Here is a 22286-nt window from a genome sequence, read left to right on the forward strand (position 1 = left end):
GTTTTCGCTTAATTTTATCAATCAAAACCTTCAATAAAACAATTCTAGCGATATTCTGAGTTTAATAGATCGGTCAGTGGGTATGCTAACACATAGAGGCCGCCTCGGTTTCTACCGGCTTTTGATAGTTAGCGAGGGGCGAAGCCCCGAGCAACTATCAGCCCGGTAGAAACCTCGAGCTGCCGTCTAATTGTTAAATAGTTGGCGAGGGGTAAAGCCCCCCCCCCCCCCCTTGCTTACTACTATCAGCCGATAGGAACCGAGGGCAAGCCGTCTAATACTGTTCTAATTGTTTAAGCAGAACCCAGCGACTAGCATGAGTATCAGGCTTTTTAAAAGGGGACGGGTGGGACAATGGAGCGAAGTATCCTCCTACCTTGCCCCCCTCCCCCCTCAGGCTACCCAGCGACCGATCTATTCAACAAAACTTTATGCCTAGTCACTGTCACTGACTGAGCTAACTGGTTTAAAAAACACGTTAACCAATTGTTTCTAGCAGAGGTCAACAAAACATATAATGACTTCGACCACAGTCAGTTGCCAAGTGAACAAATGGGCCAGTACCATACCTGCTATTTATATTTTTTATTAGACATGTCTTATATACACATGCTATTACTTCAACAAGTTCAGTTGAAACTCAATGATTTTTACTAGGTCAACATTACCGAACAGATACCAATCAGCGCACAAAATGATCAAAAGCAGAAGGGAGCATCTTAAAATAAAATTAAATTAATCAACCTATAGTAGCGAACACAAATAATCTGGAATAGCGCACCCGGCACGTTTACCATAGATTAAGGGTGAGAAACAGTAACTTGGACACAGGTAATTTGACCGTGATATCAGTCTCGTGTAATATAAGTAAGCTAAGTAAGTCTTGTTATTAACTGATCGCTAGCCGCTCGGTTAATTTTGGATGTTTAAGCTGTCTTGCATGCACTGAATCTATCCAATCCAAACCAAGCCAAAAATTGAGTGTCGTTAAACCAAAACCAAAGTAATCACTCTGGCCAATCACAAAGGACACAAAGACAATGCAGTGAACCAATCAAAACTCGAAGGATATACATGAAGTCCGCACAAAGCGCGGGGAAAAAGCGTGCGAGCCGGTCACAATTGGTTTTGGGGTTTCATTGGATTTCTTCACCTTTTGAACGTTAACGAATGATCATATCTCCCAAAGGATTTAGGGCTCCAAAACGCAGACGTGAAACAAAAACTTTCATGGCTCTGTAAGTCATAAAAAATTGAATTGTCTTAGGTTCTTAGAAAATAAAGATAATCGTCATTTTAATTCGCGCCCCAAGAAGAGAAAAGCTCTTAACTGCAGGCTTCAAAGCAAAAACGTCATTGAGTTTCTATAAATCTCTAGAGACCTGTACTTTTTGGAACCCTGAAATGGAAACCACGCTCTCAAGATTCCTAACACATAATTAAATTCTTAAGCATTGCTAGTTATTTGGTCAAAATAGGTTCCTTCCTTGCTGTAGCCATCCTCAAAGGGCCAGGAGATCGCGTTCTTAGTGAAGCATGCCTCTTTAAACTGGCAGCATCTAGCATCGCGGCGAGGTCTGGTAGCGAGCTTGAACGACGACGGCTTTTCTGGAACGAGGTAGTATTTATGGTCTGCGGTGCTGACCCATCTTCAAGTTGCGCCATACCTTTGCGTATACCGAACTGCTTTCTGAACCATTTCTTGGTCAGCGGGCTAACAGGTGGCTTGAGGTTGCTAAGTTTATCCATGTCTTTTAAGGATTGGATATTTGAATTGCTTTTCTGTGCTTCCAGCTCGTCACTTTTCTTTACGTTTTCCTGCTGTAAAACCAGTGTAGGTGGTTTGTTCTTTTTTGTTGTTGACATTGTTGTCTTAAAAAAAGAAAAACAGGCGTTGCAATTAATTTATGTACATGAATCAATCTTTTTACCATCAAAGTGGTCGAATGCGCTATGCGTGCGCGGTTCCCGCCAAAACTGCCGTTGCCAGCGCAACAGAATTACCATCTAAATGTAAGAATCTTTTAACCCCACAAGCTCCAAGGCGAATGATTTTTTTCTTAATTTTATAAATATAAACCGAATGTCCGTGTTCGATACACCATTTAAAAGGTATTGTTCAGTATATGTCATAAAACTCATTTATTTAACAAATAAGAAGAAAGTTAAAGCTTAGAAAGAAATGGATTTCAACTGTTACAAGAAAAAGTTTTTAAAAGTTGTGTAACTCTATATATAGTAGGTATACCCCTAAACTACAGCTTATTATGTGGCTCTCGGCGAAGTGATTACTTTAAGATATGTTGCGTATACCACAAGCCTATCAAGAAAGTAAGTTTTTAAAGGGATGGTCAGTCAAGTCACAGAAAACGGGGAGGTGCAATTTTGTGCATTCAAAATGCAGGTCTTTTCTAGACAATTTTTGTCGCAAAAGTTTCAAATTAATTGGACAGATATTAAGCAAGTATATAACAACAGTGTTTTCAGCCTCGAATTGAACGTTTTTCTCCAGCCCTAAATATAGTTCTTCTTCAAGTCGGTTTTTTCCCGCAATATCAACATTTATCACCATAGCATATTACCGATTATTTCTACAACAACTCCTTGTTATTTACCTGACAGCAGGTGTTCAGATAAATAAAAGACAGACCAAAAATCCAAGTACCCGTCGGGGTGGGGAGGGAATGTTTTTGTTCAACTCTTTACGACGATGAAGATTTTTCATCTCGTTACAATTTTTTATCGTCTCATATCTGAACTGTTCGCTGTCATTATTTCATCCTTATACAGTCTCTTTATGACTGTCGTAATTGCAGTTTGTTTGGTGCATAAAAGGCTATAAATTAGTCGGGATCTTTTTTCATGTTTTTAAATACGATTATATTCCCTAGTTCTCTGCTTCGGATTAATTTTCCTACTGCGTTAATAATGGTAAATTAAGCAATAGCACAGTGCGCCAACAGAATAAATTTCAACTACATGAAATGTCCCCATAGCATTTTTGTTTTCTTTTCAACTAAACTCTGATCCCATTACGTTTTTGTTATGGAATCGGCCGGATTTTCCGCCAAAATATTTTGCTGGCGTTTTCCCTAAATATTTAGCTGAAAAAAATAACAAAAATAAAGCAGACCTAGCCCATGAAATTTCAAACTGGATATTTTGACAAAATACAAAAGAAAATATCTCTAGGGGTAAGGTTTGCTTATGTATACCATCAATAATTATTTATTATTGTAGCTACAATGTAGTTTTTTAAAGTGTTTTGGTAGTCCCGCTGAGTTATTCGGATATTTGGTTGCCCAAAGCAAAATATTGAGGCAGCCGCCTTTAACGAAGTATCAATTGAAGCGAAAATAGATCAATGATTTTCGATGGCATCGAGAAATTGATAGAGCGGCCGAATATTTTTTTTTCTTACTAAGCCTAGCTTTTTTTCGCGTCGTATAACTTTATAACACTGACATTATCTTATACTGTTATAGGGTCTGTTTCATTCCCAAGTGAATGCTAGGAATAAACAAGTCAGCAATAAATGCTTGAATCTGTCAGTTGTCCGTATCGGCCGTCAAGTATATGTACAGATGAAAATCTTTGAATTCAACCAAAACAAATATATCGACATGTTGAGACAAAGCGATGAGAGTTTCACCTTTCACGAGGAATTTTAAACAAAAATCGAATAGCTATAAAGCATTTTCTTACCTTACTGTGAATAAATGAAGATCTTTGAGGTATTACTTTAACAAGGATTTACGCAAAGGTATAAAGTAGAAGCTTGGTGGCTTGACTGAAGAAAAATGTATATTTGTAAAACTGGAGTTAATTGGACGACGCGTTCCAGATAGTGCGAAAAGAAAATAAATTTGCATATTAGTAGACTCTTGACATACCGCGAAGAAAGAAAATTTCGGTTTCGTACAACTAATAATTAATCATTTCTGTATTATAGGATCTAACATGATGATCCTCTTTGACGTTTAGCAATATTTTTCAATGTTTAATTACCGAGAACATGAAAAACCCTGTTTGAAAACGAAATAGAACTTGGAAGCATGTCAACCGATCGCCACCAGAAATTACCAGAACTTTTACCATTCGATTTAGCACCTGGAAAAGTGGAATGCGCTGGTACCAGATTGAAATTTCAGTGTATTTACATCAAAACTGAATACAACAAGAAACAAATACTGGACGTCTAGTTAGCAATGCGTGATGTTTATAAATCGTATCGCTTCGGTTCAACTCTATTCAAAGCTGAAGCATTGATTATATTCCAGCCAAAACCCAGTCCAAAAAATGATCAAAATTGGAAAAAATTGCATTGAATTTTCGTTACATCTTATTGTAGAAACTTACCTTTAGGAAAACGAAATATAAGTGAACAATATAATCCTCAACAAGCCAACAGCTGTGTAATGTTATAGATTTAAGGCCACTGATATAAATGCTTGACCGGCTAGCCACAAAACACAAAACAATAACATTTAGCGCTTCGGGGTTCATTGTTTTATGAAAGTTTGCCAACTCAGTGTGGTTTTGAAGGCTTGTCGATCATCTATTATTGTATTTCTGACATGTTTACAGAAAACGAAAGATTTTATTGTGCAGTGTAAACATGAGGTCTTACACTCGATTAAGAACTGAGAAAAAGCACAACTACACAATATTCTCGGAAGTATCTTTCATTCCCTTTGATCTATGTAACTGATTGATTTTCTTATCTTGTGATTTCAAATATTTTTTTCAAATCTTCTTATGTTCTCTTCTAATCTTTATAGACAGCATTAAAATGTTGCTTTATAATTATACGAGTTGTAAGGTGAAAAAAATACTGGAAAATGTATACACCTAATTGCAATAAGGTTGTCATAGAATAAAGGAAAAGTCAAAAAGAAAATAATTAAGCTCATACATGAAATCTATTCGTACAAATGCCCTCAAAATGCCTCAAAATGCGAATAAATCAATTTATCTTGTTACAGCATAAAAAAGTGGACTCAAAGAACAAGATAAAAACTCATGAGTTTTCTGTAAATGCTACAAGTTATGAAATTTCGCTAATTAATTCCTATCTACCTTTTTCTATTTTCTTTTTTCTGTGACAACGATATTGCAATTGGGTGAATGTGGCTCGGAACTTGGCACGAGTAAGAGAGTCTCATTGGGGTGGTGGCTTTTACGGTTAACGGTTAAAATTTTGGCCTTTTTACGACTAACGGTTAATTTATTTCCATTACGGTTAACAGAAGTTAAAAGTTAATTTTCATTGTTTTTAATAGTTAAAAATCAATTTCCATTATTGAAAAACGTATTTTAGGTCTTTGGACCATTTTTGGGACGATGAAGAGAACTAGTTTGGGTTATTTATTATCACTGACCGATTTTTACGGTTAACACATTTTACGGCTAACGGTTAAAATTTTCCATTTTTTACGCCTAACGGCTAAATTTTTGGCCGTTTTACGGCTAACGGTTAACCCCATTGAGACCCTCGAGTAACACTGTCTAGTTCCTAGGTCTCCCGCGTCCCTTGAGCTTGGTCAAGTGATCGATCGGGGATCGGCGATTCTTCAGAAAATAAAAGTAAAGCAAAAATGCTGATTTGTTTTTTTTATGGTTGCACCGTGTTGAGGGACAGCAGAAGGCAGATTATCGACGGTGGCAAAAGAATCCGCAGAAAAATCAAGAAAGATAAAAATCCTCTACAAGTCAAAGCTTATCCAATAAGCCCTCCCCTCCCCCGTTTCCCACAAGAATGGGCCTGCGGGATCCCTTTCAAGTGTGTACTCATTCATTAACTTTATGTGTGAACTTTACCAGTAAATCTTTTACGATTGCTCAATCAAATGTCACTTGTACCTTTAATAGCTGTCATAGCCTTTCCATGAGAAACCGAGAAGTCAATCATCTTCTCAGATCATAAGACTTTGGCGTTCTGACTTGGCGTTCTGACTGACCTGACTGACTAGAACGCCAAGCTCCCGGCCAAGCTACGCTGGCCATGTGTTGCTTTGAAGTTCGATTGAAATTAAATATCACTGCGCAAGTTTTTCCTTCAAGAGTTAAAAAACTGCAATGAAATTTGAAATTCTTACCTAGGCTCCCTCTTATAACCGTTGTGTTTTCTATTCTTTTGCTGCAGGCTGCTTTTGCTGTTTATCCCGTTTGACAAATGTCTTCTCGATAAATCATCAAAAAGATGTTATTACAGTGAAATCGGCTTATTACTAATTAACTTTAATACGAAACCATTGTTCAGGGAATTTATTATTGTGTCGGAAATAAAGATGGGTGTCTGGCGTCTGTCGACTGACGAAGAATATCGAGTAAATTACTCTCGCAATATTCTTCAGATTTTGAAATAGATTACAGAAGACTGGCTATATTTTGGAGTCCTACTATACTGTAGTATTAAAGATTTAGAACAATAAATGCTTTCTAATAATCGTTTTACACGTTAAAAACCATTCTCTAATCAGTTGCGTTCCTCGTATGAATACTTGACCTGCCTAAAGTTTGCCAACCATATATAAATCTAGAGGCGACTGAACTTTATAAGCGATTCCACTTTGATATACTATTATAGTGTTAAGAGTTGATGCCAAAAATAGAATATTAACACGAAAATTGACTATGTGTAGTGTAAATTGACTATGTTAGCGCTCTGTTCAATAGCTATCGATTTTCGCAAAAGCATTATAGCAGATCAGGAATTTCTAGCTATTAAAAGTATCTTAATAAGAGACTTCATCCTTAAACTTCTCTTTCCATCACTACAGACGTTTAAGTTTCGTGAAATAGATATATACAGAATTGCAACCTACCTTAAGCAAATCTTTATCGAATTCAATGGGAACTTGATTCATTTCGACACCGTCTTTTCATTGAGTTAATAAATTATTTGCCGTAAATTAATGGACGTGAAATAGAAAGCCTCCTGCTGTGTTAGATCTCAAGGTTAAGCCGTATGTAGCTGACGTTTGCCCTTGTATATTTTTATAGAGTGTTGAGAGCCAAAACAACATTCGAAGGGTATTATAGGGGTGTGTCAGGTTATTTTAACAACTTGTTTATCATATCGAGAAGGCCAATGTCAAGAAAATACTTGTAAACACAGGGCCTGAGGAAAGGGGGGGGGTGCGGGGGGGGAATGAATGGACGTTTGGGGAGGGTCAGTGGCACAAGCTCTCCCACCTTGACCATTTCCCTCAACGTGATTATCCATGGGCTGGGTGGTGGGGTGAGATCATACACATGGGCGGTTAGCGGCTGCCAAAGGTGCCTGATATGCTGATGTCGGGTGTCATCCCATAATTCTAATTGTGAAGCGCATTGAGCTTTGTAAATGCGCTATATAAGAGCCAATTCCATTTCCATTACTATACCATGACCATTTTCAGGTTTTCGTTGGAAAGGGAGAGCGGGTGCATGGGAGGTGGAGAAGAAAGGGTCACTAAGGTCAGATACTCAGTGTACCAGACCAGTAGACACAGTAGACGATATTTTCTTATAACTTGTCAGTAAAAAGGTTGATTGACCTACTCGACTGACATTTTTTTACACCCCCACACAGTTCTAAAAATCAGTTAAAGTGTATACCCTTTACCCGAAAACTCTCAGGCTTTTACCCTGTCAACCTTAGCTACCCATGCATTTACCTGGGCCCCTCTCCCTCTCCCCGCACCCGTTCGCACCAGAGCATCAAAACAACCAAATTGACTGTAGAATGTTTGTTTATATTGGCGAGAGCAAAATTCACGAGCAGCACCTGATCAGGATAGCTGATAGTGGCGAGACATGTCGGCGGTCTGCGCCTTGCGTGCGGTAGCGAGAGACGAGACATGGTGCCATTAACCCACAATCCTAACAAATATGGCAATATATTTTGTACCCCACTTACCACACTGCCCGGGGGGGGGGTACTCCCTATAATGGCCTATACGGGGAGGCTCCGCCCGAAATGGGTACCTTTTTCAGGCTTCAGGTATATAAAAGGGTAGGGATTTTACGAGTTTAAGTATATGAAAGGGTATGGAAATCTGTTATATGGCTATTTAAAAGGGCCTTTAATTAAAATATTTCGAACAGACGCAATTTATGGCTGTATTATTTAAATTTATTAAGCGCTACATAAAAATGACAAGAAAACGTCCTATTTTAAGTCCAGGCATGTCTCTTAGGTATATGAAAGGGGTACCTTTTTCAGTTAAAGGTATACGAAAGGGGTACAATTTCTGTCAAAAATGGTATATAAAAGGGTAAGGGGTTAGAACTTTGGGCGGAGCCTCCCAGTATAAAACTTTTTTTGAGTACCCCCCCCCCCCGGGCCACACTGCTATATAGCAAGGATAAGAAAAGGTTCCGCGCCATTTTCTAAACAAGGGCGACTATCGTATACCCTGGGTACCAGAGGATTATTTCTCGCGCGCGGTCTGGAATAGCGGCCGAAGGCCGTCGCCACGAGTGGCGAAACCGCGCAAGAAAAACCTCTGAAACCCAGGGTAACTAACTAACTTTAGCCAGCATTCTCAATGATATTTTCGGGAGCACTTACACAATTTTGCAATTTGTGAGGTTACAACCCGTCGACTCGTAATCGAAAAGTATTCTTCCCTCTTGTTTCCTTTCACACCTTGGAGCTGCTTCATGAATATGTTTTGCCATTTTCCGGCGTTAAAAGAGCAAGAGGAGAGTTCACATGCGAAAATGAAGTTATTCCGAACTGTTGAGGCCCTGATAGGGTAAATTCCGACAAGCGACATGGCGTTTAAACAGCGACAAAGAAGAAATAAAATGGCGAAGAGCGACAAGACTTTTGTTGAAATAACGACATCGAAGGAAAGCATCATTTATGGTTTCTTAAATGATCGAAGGCGAACTGATCTAGTCACCAATCCTCTGCATTATCTGCATGCAGGACTCGCAAAAAAGCTATCAAGTCGAAAGTGGAAAAATACAAGTCATACAATCAGTCGAAAAACGTCCATTGCTTGTCCTACCCACCAGTATTTCGCTACAACGAGTACAAGGTGATAGATTCTTATTTGGTATGGCTGTCGTTGATCAAGACTTCATTTATATTTCAATAAAAAAAGTTTAAAGGAAACAACTTGCATAATGAGGGTTAGCATTAATTAAATATTTACTCTATTTATCCCAACAAGAGGATGCATAATTTTTATTGCTGTTCAGTCTCATGATCTGGCAACCAACTAACGTGCTACATTCTGATAAAGCATAGCAAAGTATAAGGTCCTATAAGGAAATAAGACAAATAAGCCCAGATGTCATCTCAGCCGTAAGAGATTCAAACTCACCTTCGAAAAAATGACGATGAATGCTTGAAACGGTTGGCAGTAGTACAAAGATAATGGCCCGTCGAGGTCGAGAAATTGGTGGAGAAATATTTTAAGTGATCGAGAAATTTTAATCAGCTGAGAACTAATTTTGTCAGTCGAGAAATTTGGCATCGGTCAAGAATAAAAACAATGTTAACGGGGTCATTAACTTCCTTAAGGAAATGCCCGAGAAATTCCTGCTATTGTCTACTTTAGTCACGTCGTTTTCTTAATAGTCTTAATCTGTCAAAAAATTGAATTAATTTTAACTAAGAAACTCCTGCCCTTTACACAAAATGACTAAATTCCGACATCGACATGTGGGTCATTCTTATAATTAATTAATGTTAAGCTTTAAAATTCAGACGGTAATCATCCGATCTGCTTGTATAATATATTTATATTACCATTATTTTTGTAACAGCCTCCCTTTTTTTATATTTGTCAACCAATCATATTTCTCCTTTTTATTTTCCATTGTTTTAAATATTGTAACCGTCCATTTCCATTTTTACTTAGCTTTTTCAGCCCCTGAAGAAGGCTAGTTTTGACTAACCGAAATATTGGGCAATAAAATTTATTTAGCATTTTTAGCTGTCCGATCTGCCTTGCATTTAGTTTATCGTTTTTCTTTATATTGCTGATCCTGATCTACGCCAAGATCCTGCTTCACTTCGCTGCTGTTTGTACAAGTGGTCCTTTTATTATTTTGGTCTCTTATGCATACGCATACCTTCCCTAACAGGGTCTCAATGACCCGACAACAACCCGAGGGAAACGCGCCCGAAGTCGACCCGAGATGGACGAGACACCGCGGCAAAACGCACTGCCGGGGTGTCGATGGACGATGGACCCGCGCTGATAAAATCGAAGAGATCTGGTGACTAATAAACTTCGCCGCCATTTTGAGTCAGTTTCATCGCCGGTCGCTAGAAAGCGTACAAGCTGCAATCGTCCACGGAAAGCAAAGAAATTCACTGATTTAAAACTCATGGAGGTATAAATAACACTTTAACTTTATTTTGTAGCTGATATAGTGTAGATCTAGCTAAATAGACTGCTTCAGACCAGTTTTTGTTTTAGCACATCCAGGTTGTGCAATCGTTTTGCGCGTCTGTCCGGCTAGCTCTAGAACGCAATCGGGAAATCCTCGTTAAATCTTTTATGTTTCTGCATTCTGTTCTTCAAGATTTTAATCGCTGGGGCCCATTTTTTGCCATTCTATTTGTGTATTCGTTATTTTTTACAATCTTGTTCATATTATTGTCTCCTGGTGGTAAAATTTTTCGTATAAACGCTGGTACAACAGAAGCAACACCATCAGTTTTAAAACAGAACGTAGTATTTATATTTTTGCTCTGTGTAACAGTTACTTAAAACTAAGAGAAGCAAAAACAAATGATACAGCTGTTTCAAACTGCTGTCCTTTCAAGCCCCCCCCCCCCCCTGGGGGCCAGGGGTACTTCCTATAAGGTAGATCCATGCAGAAAGTAACTATTAAATTATTAAGTGACTAAGATGGGGTCCATAACTGGCCAAATAATAGACTATTATAGGGTAGGACTCTCAGGGGCCAGCGGCACATACCCAGCAAGAATTGTCCCAAGTCGCCCCTCCCCCAGGTTACGAGCTTTGTTTACTTATAAAAGTTAACTTAACCCTAATCCTATGAATTGGAGGGATTCATCATATTGTGCATTCATTTATGACAACCTTGCGATAATTCTTAGATTATTTAACAAACTTTGAATTTTTGCATATTTTATGTGTAAACAAAGATATAAGCATGCATATTAAAGTAAGCGACCATACCTATTTATAAGTTTAATACTTGTTTAATGTACATGTACATGAGGGGTTCCTGAAATAAAGCCCCAAATAACTTCTGATAAATTGATAGATTCTCCTTCCAATTTGTGTAAATCAAAGGGAGAGTTTCATTGTAGATCATTAGTCACTTGGGTCTTATTCCATTTGTTCTCATATTTACTTGAAATAATAGTCATGTAATTTTTTAATCTGTATGCTTTACAATTTAAACTTATATAGGTTGAAATTCATGATGTTAGAAGCCGAAGGGTTTTGTGCCTCCTAAAAGATGTAAGCTTAGTGTATATTTATTTTACTTACATGTAATGCCATCAAACATGTATTAGCAAATGGGACATTTTCTTTTTAAAGACCATAATGATTACTGTCAATGACATCACAAAGTGATCTTCAAATAAGTACATGACTTATCACAGTTCACAAAAATACACTGTACAATATACATACATGTTGTAATAAAATACTAAATACCACAGCCGGCCGAATACTGTCGACAAGCTTTACATATGTCTTACAGTCAGTAACTTCAAGGCATGAAAAAGTGACCAATTAGTTTCAAAGGACCAGAGTTAAAACATAACTGACTGACAAACAACCTTTCACTTGACTCTGAAGATGACTTCCGCTCAGGTTGTGGAAATGCCAGTCACCAACAACAGTTCTTTTCAGAACTATTCTCACCCAGACAATCACATATGATGAACTAATGTTTTAATGGCATGGCATTATAACTGACGGACTGTACACAATAAAATTGAAGAATTATTTATTAGTTTTTGACCACACACACTGAAATTATTTGACTTAGGGCCTGTTTACATGGAAGGCGGGTGCCCCGGCTAACCGAGTTACCCGGCTAACCGAGCTACCCTGGGCGAGCCAACTTTTCATACGTTTCCTAAGAAAATGTATTGAAGCCTTTACATGCTAGAAGGGTACCCCGCCTTGCCGGGGCACTCGGTCTACTTGCCCGGGGCACCCTTCTAGGCGGGATAGCTTTTTGCCATGTAAACCGTTATGCCCAAGCTATCCCGGCTTGCCGGGATAAGTTTTCGCACGTGTTTTTAAACTAAATTTGAAGTTAATGGCATAAAATGTATAAATTCTGGACCCAAACAGTGCTATTTGATAAAAATTAGTTTAATCAGTTGGCTGGAAATATTTCTTTGAGCAACAGCTAATTAATTCAAAATTTTCGTGGGAATGATTATCCTAATTCACAAAACAACAAATTTAATTTCAATTTGGCGGCCAAATACTGTTGAATTTCGATTGAATTTTGTCAAAAATGAACGTAGATAATTTCTGAGAACTTGTACATCAAATTAAATAAGTTTGAAGACGAAAAGCCTTGATTATTCAGTAAAAAGTCATATTTTTCTTCAATCATTTGGAGCTTCATTGTTTTCCCACGCCGTGACACGCTTCAACGACGCTGTCTCATCTCGGGTAGAAGGGCTGTGAATTCTGCATGTAAAGGCGAGCTAGGTTTTATCCCTTCTAGCCGGGTAACTCGGTTAGCCGGGGCACCCTCCCTCCATGTAAACAGGCCCTTACAAATCACCTGTTTTTGTTATCTTCAGTTGGCACCATCCTCTACCATTTCTGATGTCAAGGAAGAATATCATAAAAAGTGTAAGTAGCAAGTCTGCCACAGCCAAGCTTTTTCCAACCAGTGCAAACTAAGACTGTAGCAACACTTAAAATTTAAGTGTTGCTACAGTCTGTCTACAGTCTACAGTCTACCCTGCGATGGACTAGCATCCCATCCAGGGGGGAGTAGCAATACTCTCAGTCGCTTAATGCTACGGAAACTGGGATAAGCTCCGGCCTGTATGGGCCACTAGGCTCGAAGCAAACTTGACCTTTACCTTACAGTCTGTAGTTTGCACTGGAAACTCTATTAGTGCTCAACATACTGTAAATGATCTAATAAACGCCCGGGGCATCTATTAAATTTCCGTGGTCCTAGGGGTGGCTTTTATTTCACTTTAACTGTAACAAGTCAACAAAACAAATAGGATGCATAGTTTGCTAGCAGAGTAAGATAGAAGACAGAGTTGGTGAGTAGGAGACTAATCTAATCCACGCTAATGCAAAGCCTGGAGATGTCCTTCATAGTTCGTTTCGACGTTTTCATCTTCATCGAGGTCAACCGTGCTGACGTCGTTGGGCTCTTTGATGTCCGAGTCAAGCAAGAAACTAACAATATTGCGTGATTTTACTCTATGGAGCATTTCCTTGTTTTTTGAGGTGATTCTAACGTATGCTTGGTGGGGTGTCCATTAGACATGGGGCCTTTTTTAGAGGGGGGCATCTAACACAAACTTTACACTTCAGGCCAGGGGAGGCGTTTATTAGATACGAGGCATTTATTTGAGAGTGGGCGTTTATTAGAATCATTTATGGTACTATATAAGTAGTAGGGTATTCATGTGGCCCAAATATATACTAGTTATGCAACGCTTTCGAGTGGTATACTATGGAAGATCCCACGAGTCACTTGTATTTTCTCGGTATACACACGAGCCTTTAGGCGAGTGTGTATACCAAGAAAATACAAGTGACAAGTGGGATATTCCATAGTATACCACGAGAAAGTGTTGTGTAACTATTTTATACCATGCCATAGAAAATACGCTTACTAAATTTCTTCGAGAATACAATCGCAGCGCACGATGGGAAGGTTGGGTTGAATACCGTCGAATATACAACGGCTTTCCTGTATTCTGATTGGCTGTATTTTCTATGGCATGGTATAAAATATCGTACACAACTTACAGTAACTCTGTTGTTCATAATCTAGAAGTGACTAGAAGTATGTGACAGTGTGCAGTTCTTTTGTGGGTTGTTTGGATGGGTATCAGGTTTCTTCGCAGTATGTTTGTTGGGGTAGGCAGTTAAAAACTATAACCAAGAGATCATCAACTTTGCAATAACAGTCTGTTAATATTTTTTCCCAGTTCCTAAATCATATCCTGAAAGGCAATCATTTCGCCTTGAACCAAGTAAGTAATGTACATAAAACTAATTACAATGTTATCTTATTATAAACAGTAAACACAATGTGTGAAGTATTTTTATAGGAACCCAGTAATTTACCATTAATGATAGATGTAACAGTTTTAGGCATTTTCTTATGCTTTATGCCTGGACATGTATTGTCTGTCTTACTCTCTTTTTTATTCTTTTCCTTTTTTCTTACATGTTTGTTTTCTATTTTAGGGGGAAAGGCTTTGAAGGATGATGAAACATTGGAGTCCTTAGAAGTTAACAATGGTGGCAAATTATACTATAAAGATTTAGGTATGTATAAGGTCTTAAAGAAAACATTTTGGTCTGGTAATTTGCACACAAACATCTGAAAGACAGTCTCTTAAGAGCAATTTATTATTCCCTAACCAATGAATACATTGAAATAATTGTTATTTTTCTGTACTCAGGTCCTCAAATAAGTTGGACAACGGTAAGGAAATACAGTACATTGTATGCTTTCGCTGATTGGTTTTTCCCGATTTTGTTTTTAATGATTATGCAGGGATGACAACTCTACACAAATAAATGTAGAATACCTGATTCTTTGATGCTATTGATAAACATAAAGATACTTAATTCAATTAATTTATATTATTTCTCTGCTTGAAATTAGGTATTTCTAACAGAGTATGCTGGTCCTCTTATTGTGTACCTTCTTCTCTACATCCGACCTGCTATTATTTATGGCACTGATGCAGCAAGCAAACCCTATGCCCCTGTAGTACAGTAAGTGTGCTTTGCGTTAGATGCAATTACTTCATTCCTTCCTTTGACTGTTCCTCCCTCTCTTTGTTTATTTGTTTGTTGGTTCATTCATTAGTGCTTCTGTTGGTTGGTTCGTTGGTTCGTTAATTTATTGCTTCATTCCTTGATTCATTCGTTCGTTCCTTCGTTCATTAGTTCATCCGTTGCATTGTTCGCTTCTTTGATGGTTCATTCGTTTTTTCTTTGGTTGGTTGGTTGGTTCGTTTTTTTTTGTTGTTGGTTCGTTTATTCCTTCATTTGTTGGTTGGTTGGTTAATTAGCTCGTTCATTGGTTTATTCTTTGGTCCGTTGGTTCGTTTATTCGTTGGTTGGTTGGTTGGTTGGTTCGTTCATTTGTCGTTCATTTGTTCATTCATTCAGCTTCCCTTCCCCATCCATCTGTTTGTTTGGTCAGTCGTTCCCTCCTTCCTTGCTTCGCTCTTCCTTTCCTTCATTCATTCATTATTTTGTTCATTCATTTGTCAATCAGTCTGTCTTTCAGTCCATCCATCCATTTTTTTCTATTCATTTGTCTTCGTTCCTTTCTTCCCTCCTCCAGTCAATCAGCAACTTCATCATCATTGTGGTTATTTACAACAATAGTTGTTTCTTCTATTTTGTCATTACAGTATAGCAGCAGCTTGTTGGTCTGGACATTATATGAAGCGATTGTTGGAGACTCTTTTTGTTCATCGTTTTTCCAAGGCAACAATGCCCTTGTTCAACATTTTCAAGGTAAGGCTATCCATCACTACCAGCATCTCAATAAATTATGAGAACAATTTTATATCAACAGTGTAGAAGAAAAATTTGCAAAAGTCTGCCTGAACCTGTTTTTGGTTTCGGTTTTGAGTACGTGTAAGATGAGTGTACACTGTACAAGGTAGATGAATGTATAAGTTGTAGGTCAAAAAAATTGGGCATGGTTTTTTCCTAGTGAACAGTAATACAGTAATTCATAGACTAATCCTCTATGTTTTATTTTCTTCCTCATGAAATTTCTCAAGAACTCTGGCTATTATTGGTAAGGATTATTTTATGCACTTGTAGCCAACTTTTTTTTAAGATTTGTATGGTCACTATAGAGTGAGGCTGGGCTGCCTAGGGGAAATTGGCATTTATGTGTGACACTTTTGACATAATTTAAAAAAATGTTCAGATGAGTCAGGGCATTATTTTAAAATGTTGGTCTTATCTGTTGAATTCTGTTTGCTTTCTGGATCTTGTCTGAGGTGTGGGTGCTAACCTGGTTTGTGGAGGGGGACAGGGGGCGAGAGCCCGGGAGAAAAGGGACAGGAAGCGGGAGGAGAGAGGGCGGGAAGCGGGATTCTTAAGGTGGCGGGAACCGGGAGAAAACGAGTGAAATTTCGTAACATTTCATTATATTTCGCAATAGACATGGAACAAACAGGAGAGAACAGCTACGGAAAGGGCCGGGAGGCGGGAGTAAAAGGTATGGGAAGCGGGAGTAAAAGGTACGAGAGGCGGGAGGTTCAGACCCCCCTCCCCCCCCCCCCCCCCCCAACTGGTTTGGGTCTAGCCAGAGTTTCAGCCATTATCTCATCACTATTTGGTTCAGACAACTGAAATTCAGGCCAGTTTACTTTAGGTCCTTAAGTTCCCTTCAACGCATCACATCTCCTTGTGTGATGGGCTTTTCACACATGCTTGCATGCTCAGCCCTCTACCAATGCTGAGAAAAATGAGAGACTACTCGTAGGCCAAGAGAGGATGAGGGGACAGAGGGGTAGTCTCCTAGTCTAGGCCTTGGGATATGTCAAAGACAGAAAAGTTATATTTAGCCGCGTGCAAAACGGAAGTGTCTGTTTTTCTTGGCTTCCGCACACGCCATTCATGATCAAGGTGTGAGAAATGTCATTAACAATAGCGGAAACGTTTCATTGATGAGAGCAAGTTGTGAAATAAAATTTTCGCAGAAAATATTAGGATTAAGAGATAGATTCTACCATTTTTTCAAATCCAATGGCTCGCGAAGAATAAAGTCAAAACCATATAAATTCAACCTGCATAAACAGGCAAAACAGATATTATAAACAGATAACAGACCCCAGTACGCCTAGAGATAATCTTACATTTCATTCATGCGGTGCCAGACCATACGTGCGAACAGGGGAATGAAAAACCTCCGTTATGTCGAGTTCAAGCGACAAAACGCCCGATCAAATACGGCCCAGCGTCTCTTTGAAACAAATATATATCTTTTTCGACATTCTCTGACGATCGAATCAAACGAAACCGTAAAAACACAGATACCGGTATGTCATCTGTGATCAGATACATCACACCTTCAAGCAAAGTTAATTAAACAGCCGGGTTCGGCGTCACAAAATAAAATAAAATAAAATAACACTTTCAAAGAAAGTTTCCGACAAAGTCCTTCCAGGGCGAACATTTTGAGAGATTAAAACATATCTTGCAAAATGATATCAGCCAAATCAAACCGCACGGGCAAAACCATTTAGCAAATGAGAGAGGTGTTAAGTCTGTTAATGTCTACAAATTGCAGGAAAGCATGCAGACTTGCGTGACCTCCAGTCTACACTAACGTCTATTTGACCTAAAACGCTTCCCAATAATAATTATATATAGTGTGCAGAAGGAGAAGGCCTTTTTCGAAAGCTACCTATCCTATGTTGTCGCATTAAAAAAGCAAATCGCTTAAAGACACGCTTCTCAGAGCGATACTTATAAGACACAGCGGTCAAAAAATCAGGTCGCAAATAGTAATAATACACAGTAGGAGTCCGTGTAGGCAAGAGAAATAATATTTTCTCTTGGTGTAGGCCTGTCATGATTTTTATTTAGCATCTACAGGAGACGCTTACTTTGGAAAGATTCCGATACAATCTATCATTGACATTAATATTGTTGCCGAAGTCCAAACGCCTGTAAAATGCCCACTAAAAATGACATGCTTAATATTGATTAGCAGATAAAACAAATGTCTCGCTGGCCCGATAGAACCGGAACTACGCTTTTGTGGACGTCCGCCTATCTAAAAATAACTTTTCTGTCTTTGACATATCCCGGCCAACGCCCTCTAAGTTCCTCTCTGTCCCCTCATCCTCTCTTGTCGTAGGCTTAACAGAAGTTAAGCTTTTTAACCTGATGAGATGAAAACTTTAGGATCAATAGACTTAGTACTCTTTTAATATTATGGCAAACTACATTATTTTTCAGTGCATTATGTTTAATTTTTTTCTAGGGGTTATGGTGTCCTGGTTGGGTATTTTGTGAACCATCCATTGTATACACCACCAAGTAAGTTTTATGTCCTAAAACTTGTGTTCTGATTACCCCACTATGTCTTTGTGCACATATTTTCAGAATTTTTAACAAATGCACATGTAATTCTTAACAAATGTACACATGTAATTTCAGAGGTTTCAATATCTTTGGAGAAAATCTTTAGAAGCAGCAGAAAAAAGTAAATTTTTTTAACAAGACACACACAGTAGACTAAGTTTCTGCCCAAATTTATTGTTTCAGTGGTATGCATACAGTATACCATAAACAAAATTGTTAAAAAAAAACATTTTTTCATAAATTTTGTTACCGTCCAACTTAACTTGTTTTGTGGAAAAAATAGTTCCACAATGCATAATTTAAATTAGTACATAAAAAAGTCTTTGAACTGCCCAGTGGGAATCACTAGTATCTGATGTAATGTGAAAGCCCTTATACATTTATCTTTTTATTTTTATTTTTTTTGTTAGTGTATGGAGATGCACAAATCTATGCTGGTCTGGCTATGTTCTTGGTAAGTCTGCTAACACTTTGTCTTAGCACTATCCAGCTGCATATTTTCTACAATGTATAAATTAAGTCATGATTGTGGCCTACATGAAGGCAATGAATACTAGACTGGCATCCATCCAGGGATGAACTGAGGGGAAGAAGCAACAGTTCTGTTCTTAGTTCCTTGCCCCCTGGTGGGGGATAGGGCCAGACATCAATGCTCGCCATCTGTCCCTATTCTTGGCCACAGCTGCTGCTGCAGCCCACGATGTTAGTTCCAGCTCAGCGCGTTCCTTCTCCACCGTTCTCCGCCATGTTTCCCTTGGCCGTCCTCTGCTTCTTTTCCCGCTTGGTGCCCAGGATAATGCCACGTGTGGGTTCGGTTCTGTCCTGTTATATGGATGTGAGACTTGGAGAATGACAAAAGCTTGACACCTTCCTTCACAAATGCCTAAGGAGAATCTTGGCCCATGGATGCGTGTGTCTAACAGTTTTGTTACTTGTAGTTTAATAAAAGCATATCACAATCATATTTCTGTATTTTAATTTAATTTTCTTATTAATGTTTTAATTAATTTTCTCTCTCTGCTAGTTTAATGAGTATGGCAACTTTGTTATCCATTGTGCTTTGCGAGATTTAAGGCCTAAAGGTATGTTTGAATTCATAAGCTCGCCGGGGCCGTAACCAGACCTTTGGCATAGACGAGGCAAAATCTTGCTAGGGGGTCCTGGGGAGATGCCCTCCAGAACTTTTGGAAATCTAGAAGCTCTGAAACTCTTTCTTGAACATTTTTCATGAGGATTTCTTGCAAAAAGTACTCTTGTTCAACTGGGTATTATTTTCCCAACTAAACATATTTTGTTTTTAATTTTGGGTTAAAATCTAGACGAGGCAAGTGCCTCGTCTTGCCTCTTCCTTGTTACAGCCCCACTTGCAGACTGCTGAAAGAGGGGGGTGAATAGGGGTATGCAAATCCGACGATCCGTCACAATTTTTAATTTAATGACCAACTTCGATTGAAGGATCCGAAAATCTATTTAAAAATATGCTTTGAATCCGAAATCCGGGGCAAAATATAGTCAAAATCCGTCGATCCGTTTTCCTATTCACCCCCCTCCTGAAAGGACTAAGCTCACTTATCATACTTTTTACCTGTGTTCCCTAAAAGCATTATCTACACAAGCAATTTTTATATGACAAATATATTTGATTGTGTAGATTTCACAACAATTTATTTGTCAACAGTTCAAATTTTAGCGTGCCAGTAATGACCTTGGGCAGCATGTAGATACATGTGCACAGTGCCCAGTGAAAGATGCTACATGTACATAATGCTGTTGTAAATGCCACATTGATGTGACGAGTCGTCTACACGAGCAATTTTTCATACGTGACAATTTTTATTTGTCACATAAAGCTAACACGCCAGCTTCCCAGCAAATGTATTTCACATATAAATTGACCAATTTTCCTTGTCTAGACGAGCGGAAATTATCACATAAAAATTGATTGCGTAGACGAATATTACAACTTGTAAGCTCTCATTGTTATAAAAAAATCTATTTTTGTCATCTTTTCTAGGTTCAAAAGAGAGGAAGATACCTTACCCAACATCCCACCCAATGACACAGTTGTTTAGATTTGTCTCTTGTCCAAACTATACTTATGAGGTGAGCTCCAAATGAACCAGAAATGATTTCACAACAGCTCTGTAAAAACTAGAATAAGTAAAAAGACGTTTCTGTTTACTTGTTAAATTCCCCCACCCCCCTCTCGAGAGACATCTGAGATTTCACCCCAAAAATTCCATACTGATGACGTAGCTCTACAAAGATCCGGGTAGTGTCTCTGATAGGTTGTTACTTGAGCGCAAAAATTCAAAACCAAGCAACAACCAATCACAGACACTTCATAGATTACTGCAGAGCTACGTCATCAGTATCTTAAACAGGGTCCCAAATGTCCATTTTGATTTAACATTCCCAGTCCTTATCAATATGAGGCCTATATGTTTTATTTAAACTTTTTTACTTTTCTTTCTTTCTTAGGTGGGGGCTTGGCTATCCTTTGCTGTGATGACTCAGACATTTTCAGGTAAATTACTAAGAAACCGTTTCAACTTTTCCTTACGCTCAACGTTAGTTGCAAGGTTTCCCCGCCCTTGGCACCCGTTGCAAGAATTTCCCGCCCTTAGCACTGGTTTCAAGGTTTTCCCGCGCTGGGCACAGGTTGCAATATTATACCACAAGCTGTGATTGGTTTATTGTAGTATTTAGGGGCTTTGTGATTGGTCAGATGTTTCCTTGGTAAACCACTGTAGTTAATTTTAACGTGTTCTCTTTTGTTTGCAGTTGTGTTGTTCGTGTTGGCAGGATTTTACCAAATGTCAGTGTGGGCAATTGGCAAGCATCGCAACTATCGGAGGGAATTCAAAGATTATCCGAAAGGAAGAAAAGCGATTGTTCCTTTTCTGTTGTAAACTGACGTGAATAATTATATTCTTTCCAAATAGATGAACAAATGTCAGGTTTAACATCGGTTTTCACTTGAAAGTTGAAAGTAATTCGAGTTTGCTTTGATTTTGTATTACTTTGCTTAGTGATCGCCATTTTCTCGACCAATCAGGCCAAGGAGTAAAACTTTAACCAGTCATGACTCATTGGGTGCTTACCATTTGTAAAAAAAAAATCCGGTTGGTGCGACCGTTGCATAATGGTAAGCGATTTTCCAAATGGACCGACCAACCGGATGAGATTTCGCTTACCATTTGTCAAACCGCGCGGAGGTCTTTAAAATGGGCCTGGAAACGGAAAATTCGTTAAATGGTAAGGAAATTTTCGACGTTCCGTTCCGAACGGAAAAAGAGAACAACCTCTGGATGAAGTAAACAGTTTCCGTATGGAATTTCCAGAAAATTACCTTACCATTTGACTTCAAACCGAAATTTCGGGAGTTTTTGGCTAAATGGTAAGCACCCATTCACACACGTTTTCCCGCGCTTCGTGTTGGCTGCATCTATTAGCTTTGACTTTTGATTGGTTCATTGTAATGTCTGTGTCTTTTGTTATTGGCCAGATTGATAACTTTGGTCTTGGTTTTACGACACTCATTTGAAAATCACTCTAGATTGTGTGGAAGATAAACAAAAACTTTTCAGCTTACTCAAAAACTGAATGTTGTTACTGTCTTCTATGTGGTACTTTTCAAACTGGTTTTCACATAATAATTTTCAATAGTTCTATTTTTTGTGACGAAGTATTTCTTTTTTTGAGCAATTTCTGTGATGTTAAAGCTAAAAAAGGTTACGTGGAATAAAAGAAATAACTCATCTACTGTCACTATGTGCCTTATTCATTTATGGTGAACATTGCGTGTTACTTATTTTACTTCCGAGAAGAGTATCGTCTTTCTTTATTTATCAACATATCGAAAGTTGGCCAGTAGCCCTTTGCGCTCCACTGATTATCAAATTCTCCACAACTTATTGAATACAGTCCGTACTGCGCAATCTCGGCTGCAATGTTTATGTGAGCCTCACAAACAAAGCAAAACTAAAAATTCCGTGACAAACTTAC

The 22286-nt window shown here is 38.5% G+C and overlaps 2 protein-coding genes across 6 annotated transcripts; one reads left to right on the forward strand and one right to left on the reverse strand.

Moving 5' to 3' along the window:
• Window positions 1-802: 802 nt before the first annotated feature.
• Window positions 803-9493, reverse strand: LOC144637905 (uncharacterized). 5 transcript variants are annotated; one of them, XR_013567821.1, is made up of 3 exons: window positions 6828-7165; window positions 6099-6179; window positions 803-1872 (listed from the first exon to the last, which is right to left on the reverse strand). XR_013567821.1 is itself a non-coding variant. In XM_078496995.1 (2 exons), the coding sequence occupies exons 1-2, from the start codon at window positions 9471-9473 to the stop codon at window positions 1462-1464; spliced, it is 564 nt and encodes a 187-aa protein (XP_078353121.1). In that variant the 5' UTR covers window positions 9474-9493; the 3' UTR covers window positions 803-1461. The 5 variants fall into 5 exon arrangements, 2 of the variants coding, with proteins under 2 accessions (XP_078353121.1, XP_078353122.1); XR_013567820.1 differs by lacking the exon at window positions 6828-7165 and having other exon boundaries at window positions 6099-6229; XR_013567819.1 differs by lacking the exons at window positions 6099-6179; window positions 6828-7165 and adding an exon at window positions 3706-3835.
• A 739-nt stretch (window positions 9494-10232) lies between these two features.
• LOC144638862 (very-long-chain enoyl-CoA reductase-like) lies at window positions 10233-22043 on the forward strand. The gene is made up of 15 exons (XM_078498153.1): window positions 10233-10338; window positions 11391-11441; window positions 12755-12806; window positions 14135-14179; window positions 14397-14477; window positions 14615-14637; window positions 14821-14933; window positions 15581-15686; window positions 15959-15975; window positions 18178-18233; window positions 18689-18732; window positions 19303-19360; window positions 20293-20381; window positions 20760-20805; window positions 21063-22043. The coding sequence occupies exons 1-15, from the start codon at window positions 10333-10335 to the stop codon at window positions 21188-21190; spliced, it is 915 nt and encodes a 304-aa protein (XP_078354279.1). The 5' UTR covers window positions 10233-10332; the 3' UTR covers window positions 21191-22043.
• Window positions 22044-22286: the final 243 nt, after the last annotated feature.

This window comes from Oculina patagonica, chromosome 14 (genome assembly GCF_052425735.1).
Source record: "Oculina patagonica isolate OP01 chromosome 14, crgOcupat, whole genome shotgun sequence".
Lineage (NCBI taxonomy): Eukaryota > Metazoa > Cnidaria > Anthozoa > Scleractinia > Oculinidae > Oculina > Oculina patagonica.